Source organism: Nothobranchius furzeri, chromosome 13, assembly GCF_043380555.1.
Source record: "Nothobranchius furzeri strain GRZ-AD chromosome 13, NfurGRZ-RIMD1, whole genome shotgun sequence".
Classification (NCBI taxonomy): domain Eukaryota; kingdom Metazoa; phylum Chordata; class Actinopteri; order Cyprinodontiformes; family Nothobranchiidae; genus Nothobranchius; species Nothobranchius furzeri.
The window spans coordinates 49,699,503-49,708,523 of record NC_091753.1 but is presented as its reverse complement, the minus strand read 5'-3'; the positions used below and the strand labels follow the sequence as shown (position 1 = coordinate 49,708,523).

Below are 9,021 nucleotides of genomic sequence, written 5' to 3'. Positions count from 1 at the left end.
AGTGCCTTGAGGGGCTCTAGGACCTTAGAAGGCACAATATCAAATACAGGCCATTTACAATACAACATTTTGATTATGTTATCGGGATTGAATAAACTTCATTAACAGAAATAATCTTGAATGACCTCACAACTTCACCACAGACACGATTATGGGGAACCCCTGGAATCTTATGGGGGCCCCCGTGGGTGTAGTGAACCTCATTTTGGAAACCATTGCGCTAGATGATTTTGCCCCTTGTTCTAAAAGTATTAACACCTCTGTCCTAACTGCAGGGAGCTGGTATCTATCTTCAGATAGATACAGGGTCACAGGGTCAAACAAAGACACAACCAGTCACACACTCACACCTTGGGACAAACAATTTAGCATGTTTTGGGTCTGTGGGAGAAATCTCTTGCATGCATTAGGTGAACATGATAATTCTGTGCAGAAAGGCTGCAGATGAGATGCAAACCTGCAACCATCTCACTGAGAGGCAACAGTGCTAGCAGATGCACCACGATGCATCTGTGTAAACTCAGCTTTGTAGCCAAATACATACCACGATATGCTGCAGTCAGAATATAAGATAAAGATGCGTTTATGCTGACATCATACCATATTTTAGCTCACATCTGCACATAAATAAGCGAAAAATAAAAAGCACGAGGTAAGTTTTTCTCTACTAGTTAATGGGTGTGATCCCTTTCACCACCGGCAGGGAGCAGCAGCGAGCAGCTCTGGCGGGGTCAATGATACAGTTAACTCCTGGTCCCTGGAGGAGGTGCAGGAGGGAGACACACGCTCCTTGCACGCAGCGGAGGTAAAGCTGTTAATACCTGATTGTTGACCAACAGGAAGGAAAAGGAAAGTTGAATTTCGTGTTGGAAGGAGCGGAGCCGCCTGCGCGCGCTGCGCCGGGTCAGCCTCATTCTACCGGCGGGATGGGAACCGGAGTCAGGGCTTTACTTCCACACACCGGCTCGCTGGTTCCGTTAACGGGCAGGTAATTGTCACCTGAGGACAAAAGCTGCAGTTTGGGGACAGCCTTGACAGCTGGTGGATGTTGCGTCATGGAGATGAAGAAGAGGCTCCGAGTCATGCTGGTGATGTTGCTATGGATTATCCCAGGTAGGCTAATTAATTGGAGATTTCTGAAACTTTTTATATATCTATTAGAAATTAAAGAGTAAATGTGGCGAAATGTTTCTTTTTCCAGCTTTTCATTTGTTTTAAAGGCTTTGGTTGTCAAATCTGCTTCAGAATGAGGAAAAACAACACACTTTTGCTTTTAAACAACTCATTCCCTACACGGAGTTAATCTTTAATTATGACGAATGGAGTTTGACAAAAGCATGCGTTTGTGTGCTTCCAGGTTTTTCCATGTAAGTTGCTCTACTCCCCTGATGGGAGAATAAATGCATCACTTAAATTAAACCCCAGCCGGTTTTCATGTTGCTGACAGTTTGATCCTAAAACCAATTCTATGGAGACCCCTCTGCCTCCTCCCCTGCCCTGCAGCAGCAAGCGTGCTTACAATTCATGAAATCAGCTCTATGTAATTTTTATTGCTGCGAATTCCTCTGAGGCAGGCAGCCTGCATGTTTGTGTTTGTGTGTTTTAACAGAGGAGCCCTTTTAAGCTCACAGCAGAGCACTTCATCTTAATGTTGCTGCACGGCTGGATGCTCCAATGAATTTCAAAGAGGTCAAACATTGTTGCTTTTGTGTCCTTTGATGGCTGATGTTCTCTGCGAGGTTAAAATACTGCAGAAGTTCACCTGAAGGAAGGAGATGTCATCCATCCTGGCTCTAGAAGATCCTGCTCAAACTTGTGTGCATCAACACCAATTTTAAGGAAACAGACGCCAACGCTGCTTCATAAAAAGAAAAATGACATTTTAAATGTTTTTGTCGCCTCTGATTTCCTTTCCTCTCGTGGACGCTCCTAAAAGCCCCTCTGACTGATCCAATCATGTTCCTGTCAGCTCTGCTGCTGCACGCTTTGCTAACATATGTTGGCTTCTTCCTTATGACTCTTTCAGCTTCTGTTTTTTATTTTTACGTCAGAATAATTTTGTTCATATTGGCGAGTTGTTGCACAAATGCAGCAGCAGAAAACAACAGAAACTGAAGCCCTCTTCAGCTCACCCATCAGGCCTGAAATCAAAAAATAAAAATGGAAAACTGAGATAAAATCTGTGGCTTTAATAAGGGGCTTCTGCATGGGAGTCGCTGTGGCGTGTCATTTCATCTGTCACACTTTGATTTGTGCTAAGTGGAATGAAACGAATCAGCTCCGTTTGCTGCTCACTGAGGAGCAACTCCAGACGCTCCTGTTAACAAAAAGGCCTTCCTAATTTGGACTTTTGTTTTTCCTCCCATTCCTGTCAGTTTTCCCTGTCAGTAACATGTGAACTGAGCTTAAATGAGCAAAGTTGATGTAGCTTGTTTGATGAAACGACAGCAGGACGAGAGATCATTAAACTAGACTAAATCTGGGATTTGTTTCCATTCAGATGTTGAAATCCTTCGACTGTGTCAAGATGGCTCCACTTCGAAAAATACCTTTCTGTTTGACCCAACTGTTAGAAACACTGAGCAGTTTCCTGCTCCTCCACCCTACTGGTTGAAAGTGGAATTACAACTGTTGGCCTGCTGTAGCTAGTGCTAACAACGAGCTAACACTATCATGAGCCAACTAATACTAAAATAAACAATGTAGTAAAAAGATCCACTCTGTTGGACAAAAAATATCATTACTTACAAGTCCAGTAGCAACAAAGCCAGGTCACCATCAGTCAGTGATATTGTAGCCTCCTGCAGCTCCCTCAATCCAGTGTAGGCCGCTCCGGTGTTCACTCCGGTTTTAGCTCTTTGCTTCATTTCTGAGGAAATTACTCTCTTACTTTTTCTCCCAGGCTCCGCTAAGATGCTAACAAAAAAGCAAACTTCTTTTTCTTCTTCTATGCTTTTTGTTGACAAACTGAAAATGCTAACTGCTAGCATAATAGCCAGCAGTCGTAAAGCAGGTGAAGAGCTTCTCTTTGCACCTACTCATTCCACAAAACGAGCATTTTCTAGTCATCTTCAGGGTGAAGATGGTAAAGTTTCTACTCACACAGTCACTCACTTTTGAAGGAATAGCTTAAATGGTTAAAAACTGTTGTTACTTTAAAACACTTATCATGTCAGAAGCCGAGTGTGTTCACTCACGGCTGCTGGAGCCTCTTGGCTGTGGTGTAAAGCTGGTGTTTATGAGCCAACCCCTTTTGAGAGGAGAACGCTCACAGCTTAGGGTAATTCTGATTACGATTAGCTAAACAAGAAATTAGCCGGTCATGGTCCAGACTTTGAACAAATAGCGTTCCCTGCAGGCTGCCGCATAAAAATTAACAATCAGCGCAAAGCTTTGGCAGGTTTTAACAGCTGCCAGAGGAGAAAAATGAGTTTCAGCCCTCAAGATGTTTAGTTTTATGGAAATAAAGTTTCTGGGTTTGTTGACATTGACATTTGAAATTATAACAGTGCCAACACTCATAGTTGTATTAGTTGGACTGTTGGATCTAATGCACTTTGGAAAATGCTTTGTTTCTAACTATTTTAGCGTTAAATAGCAGATGAAATGACCCTGTGAGCATTAGAGCTGAGGAAAATAATCAAATAATCGATGCATCGGGATGCATCGGGATATCGAATCGAATTGAATCGTTGACCCAATAATCGTAATCAAATCGAATCGGGAGACAAGTGAAGATTCACACCTCTAGCGAGCATCGTCATTGTTGTGATGAGATTGCAGGATAAAGTTTTCTTTAAGTCCTTCATTATTAGTCATCGTTCAAGGTGTCTTCTTGGTGACGAGTCAATGTTCTGAATGAGTTGGACCTCAGCAACCTGCCTTTAAACCCATGGATGATGAGATGAGAGGTGACTTCTGTTGTACAAAAGTGAAGCAAAAGTATCTTTTAATATCGCAGCCAGGCTGTCCACTCAGGATGAAACTCTGTCCACAACAACCATGATGTGTGCCAAACATCGAGTAACTGATTACTAATTTAAAAAAATCCTCCACTCACTCAACCTTCTGAACTGAGTTGAGTGATGTTGAGCAGTAAAATATACCAGGTGATAGTAAAGTCTTCTCTGTGTGATAGCTCTTTAACCACCAGGTTCACTGATAAACCATTTTTACTTATTCTTTTTGAAAATGATCGGTCACTCTCATGGACGTGATTTTCACTTTAGAGGTGTGGTGGGGGTGGGGTGGGGTGGTGGGGGGGGGGGCTGCTATCTTGACAGTATGTTCTAATGGGAAACAGGCTTCAACACAAACGGTTGCTTTCCGCTTTGTCCTAGAGCTCAACCAGTGTCAATTTAATATAGTGTAATATTGTTTATGGATGGTAAAAAGTGCAGGGGTCAAAACTTGACTTTGGAAAAAGTGTGTGTGTGTGTGTGGGGGGGGGGATGTCCCCCCTGTCCCCCCCCAAATTACGTCCATGGTCACGCTGAGTTTTTCATGCAGGCTAAACGTGAACAAAATCTACACTTATCTCCTGCATTAGCCTCTGATTGAAACCAGACAGAAAACGTCTGGTTCAGAAAAGTCCGACAGATCTACGTCATGCTGTCACTTAACATTCATGGACACACGCGTCTTGACTCGCGACAGGTAAAGCAGTTGTTTTAACACCCAGGAAACAGCTAGTAGAAGGTAACAGCTGGCATTAGCAACTAAACCACACAGCAGAACTCCTTCAGGCATGTTATTTGTGGAGATAAAGCATCAGCTTTGCAAAGCAAACTGAGTCAGTGGTAGAGTTGTGTTGCTGTTAGCCAATCAGAGGCAAGATGTCAGGAGGTAAGACTCCAAATCCTGCCATCTGACGCTACTTTCTACATCCTCAAACAGGCGTACCGAACTTTGTTTCCCCAGAGAACGACTTACAAGGCATTCATTCCTACTAGAGACCACTGACAATGTATTCAAAATATGAAAAAACTTGATCTATAACAGAAATTTTCCTAAACTATGTTCATTTTTTTAACGCACCATTTAAGTTACATCACAATATACATTTTAGGCCATATCGCCAATTCCTAGGGTGGGGTTGCTACCACGATTTGTCCCAACCGTATGAAGTCGGGCCGAAAACGCAACGCCAGTTTTGGTCAACCATTGATCGGCTGGGGGGTGGAGTTTCCAGGCTCAGAGTCTAGAAAAACCCCATCACCACCATGTCTGCCATTGTTGTGTTGCGTTGTGTTTTAGATGCTCATTGTTGCATAAAACTCCTCCTGAGCAGTAACATCCTCCGAAACCCCGAATACTAATGAAATAAAAACATGTCTTTAAGCCTGTAGGCATGCTTTTCATTTGAAGTATATCTCCTGAGTCAGTCAGTCATGTGTGTAATTGTAGGAAGCACACAGTTCTTATTAGAGAAGTCTTTGTGTAGCGGTGGGGGTTAATAAAATAGGTCTTAACCTCACGAGACACTTTAAGATACTTAGTTTAAGTGGGGATAGCACAAAGGCAATTTGAACCATTTCAGTTTAAAGCTCATAATGTGTTTTTAAGTCTAGATAAGCCGGTTCTGGTGCGCTAATTCTCCATCAGAGTTGATCTTTTAGAGAGAAGACGCAGGAATTCGTGTTTCTGAAAGTGTAAACTCCATTCTGCAGGTTTTCTGTGGAAATGCTCGTCTGTCATGCAGCATTGTGTCTGACAGCAAATAACATAAAGCAGCCAGGAAGGATTGTGAGGATTTTATGATGCCAGTAAAAATGAAATATGCTTTTTCTTTATTTTGTTACAGGAGCTTCAGAAACAAGGTTCAAGTAGTGACCTGTTGGATGTAAATAAGCATTTATAACATGTATTTGTAGCAACGGAAGTGCCAGAGCATTTATTCCTTTACCATGTGGAGAAAGCATGGTAAAAGTGTGGCCGAGTGGCCATTTGCGGCCCTCGGAAAGATTTTTACAACACCTAATTGCATTTTTATTATAGTGGAAGTAGATAAACACATATTCACATTTTTAAATTCTGATTTATCCTAATTTGAGGCCTGCAAGGGCAGTTTTGGCCCTCATCCTGACTTGTTTGGACACAACTGATGTAGGTTTGCCATTTTATCCAATCCAGTAATTATTACAGAACCTCCAAAAGCCTAGTTTGTGGTTCATTTATCATTTTTAGTGTGATGCTATGAAATAGTCACACTGAAATACAGAAAGTGTTATGTTTACTTGTGTTTGAATTGATGTTTTGTGACATTTTTTTTGTCTGTTATTATCTTACCTGCCAGAGTGCTTCCTGAACAGCCTCTGTTCAGAGAAATGGATGACTGATGAGCTAAAAGCTATAAGAAATGAGACATAGGGTTTTTTAAATTGAATTCATAGTTTTATTTTCAATATATTTACAATGTTCATTTTAGGGATGTAATTAATATTGTTACATTTGATTTAATCAATTTCAAACATTATAATGCTAAATGATAGTAATATCTAAAATGTATTGAACGCATTTAATTAAATCCAAAGAGCCTTTCCACAACCTTTCTGAGCATGCGCAGTTGCCTTCATCATCCACTGCTGTGGGCTTGGCCATGCGGTCTGGAAAAAGGGACTAATCACCAAACATCAGAGTTAAGGTAATTTATTCCTATTTTTAGTAGAATATTATTTAACTAGAACTTTGTGATATGTTACGGCGTGTATTTTTCCGATAAATTATAGTCCGTGTGTTTTGTATGTTTAAGCAATTTGTGGCATTTTGCTCTGACAAGCACGCTTATTTAATTTGTTTTATCGCAGCTTCAGGCCGCTAGGTGAACGTTAGCTATCCACTGCAGCCAGTCTCAAAGAGAGTGAGGGCGAGACGGAGCCGGCTCCTATCGGTCACATCAAGTGAGGGCCATATCGTCTGCAACCGCATTTTGTGCACGCTGACAGTTTTCACTTCCGTACGTCTCCCGTGAGAGCGGCGGCTGGGGGGTGGGGGGATTTACTCGTGTGCACAGAACGTTTAACTTTAGTTATTTTAATTGTATTATTTATTTCTAAACGTAACACGGTTGTTTAGGTTAGACCAGCTTTGTACTGCCCCCTTTGCATGTGTTTTACTGCATCATACTGATTTGTTCTCCCCCTTCTCTCTCAGGTGTTCAGCTGTGGAGTTTTGGAACTGTACAAAGTGCATGTCAAGGGACCAAATACTTTTATATGATTTGAGAAATAGGCCATTTGAAGCTTAACACTTTTTTACATTTTTATGAGTTTGTATAAAAGGTTTGTGAGTTGTACTTTGTAGTTAAGGGTTGGATTGTTGGCCTTTACATTTAAAGAATATCAATGACATTTGCTGCAGTTTTGTTTAGAATAAAGAAAAAAACATAATTCTGAATTAAATTTTTTGGAATTAGGGACAAAAATGCAAAGATTAACTTTTTTTTTCCATTTTGGTTAAAGCTTCTTTCCGGAGTATTTCTCTCATCCAATGGCACCATCTAGTGGCTGACAAACGTATCACACAAAACCGCTGTTCCTCTGTTTTTTTAAGATGGGGATTTCAAGTTTCTGTTTATAAATGTGCTTCTGTAGCCGACAAACAGAGCTAAAACGCGTTGTTTTACAAGTATTATTCTCATGTCATGTTGTGTTCTCATATGTTTATATTTTAGAGACTTTCTTGTCCGTGAAAAGTTCATCAACCCTGCATCAGCCGAGGTATTCCTTAAATGTGAAGCGTCTAAGCGGTAGTCTAACGCTATTGGTTAGTTCTGGTCGGCGCTCAGTGTCCTATTGCACGGAGCTTTGCCGGGCAGGGGCGTGCTTAGCAAAAAAAATAAATAAATAAACGTATTGCTTATATTTTATCACAGTACATGATAAAATAACCACTTTTACGGATTTCTGACAAATTATACATAATTTCTGAAAGAGGAAAACTCCAGAAAGCAGCTTTAAGTATTTTCTGTAATTGCAGTATGCAGTAATTTTAGTTTGAGTTGAAGTGGTAAATCTGCAGACTGTAGATGTTGAAGATCTATAACTGTAGAGCCCAAAAATATTGTATTGTTTTCAACATCCAACTGCTCACTAGAGCGTCACTTTGTTGAAACAGGAAAGTTGTTTCCAATGTTTTCATTTTGGTCAAAGCACTTCAGTGTAGTATGCTGTATTGTTGCTTGTTGAATCTTTGCTCATAAAGGCTTTCATGAATAAAGTTGTTAATGCAACACAATGTTTTTGTCATTACACCTTATTTAAGCTCTGGCGTACAACAGGTTTCCATTGTAGGTCAAGGACCTTGAGTGTTACTTGAATGTTAATGAAACTGTATAAACAAGTTTCAAAAGGTTCTTGAGTTGTCTGTCACCTGTACTCTGTAGTTAGCTTGTTTGACCTTTGCTGAAGATCTCTGAAAAGTGCAACACCCAAATACAGTGCACAGATGACAACTCAGGAACATGTTTAAACTATTTTTGACTACACCAAAACATTTAGCATATAAATACTATTAAATTGTAATTTATCAAGTCAATTAAGTCCAAAGCACATTATCATTGGTACAGTTAGGTTCAAATTAATATTGTCAATTAAATCCAAGGTAATACTGTCAATAACATGAACAAAGTGTGATCGCATTCTAATTAATGATGTCAAATTGTGACAATTGCACAAAGCTGTAGCCTTTACAGAACAATTTCACTTCTGATATAAGTTACCATTAATATTGCAAATAACAACCGTATCGTTTTACACTTAATTGACAGTTTTGTGGGAAAGATTGCCTTAACTTTGTCAATTAAATCCAATGTTTTATTTCTTAGAGTAATCATAATGTAAAAAAGACCTAATTTGCAAAGATTTTTGTCCAAACTAGTCATTAATGTATCAGTTTTGTAGAATATAAACTATATTTTCCAAACAGGTGGATTGATAAGTAGTACTTTTTTAAACTGTTATAGGATCAGAATATTTTGATGTGATTCTGAGCGTCAGATGTGTCAAAATGAATTAAACTGTT

At 40.0% G+C, this 9,021-nt stretch overlaps 1 protein-coding gene across 2 annotated transcripts in view; it reads left to right on the top strand.

The window, feature by feature from the left end:
• Positions 1-744: 744 nt before the first annotated feature.
• esamb (endothelial cell adhesion molecule b) overlaps positions 745-9,021 on the top strand; it is an 82,733-nt gene continuing 74,456 nt past the window's right edge. The window contains exon 1 of one of the 2 annotated variants that reach the window (XM_054742536.2): positions 745-1,113. In XM_054742536.2, coding sequence (XP_054598511.1) covers positions 1,056-1,113 — 58 coding nt within the window. In that variant the 5' untranslated portion in view covers positions 745-1,055. The remainder of the gene's footprint in view (positions 1,114-9,021) is intronic. The other variant, XM_054742537.2, reaches the window with a different exon arrangement.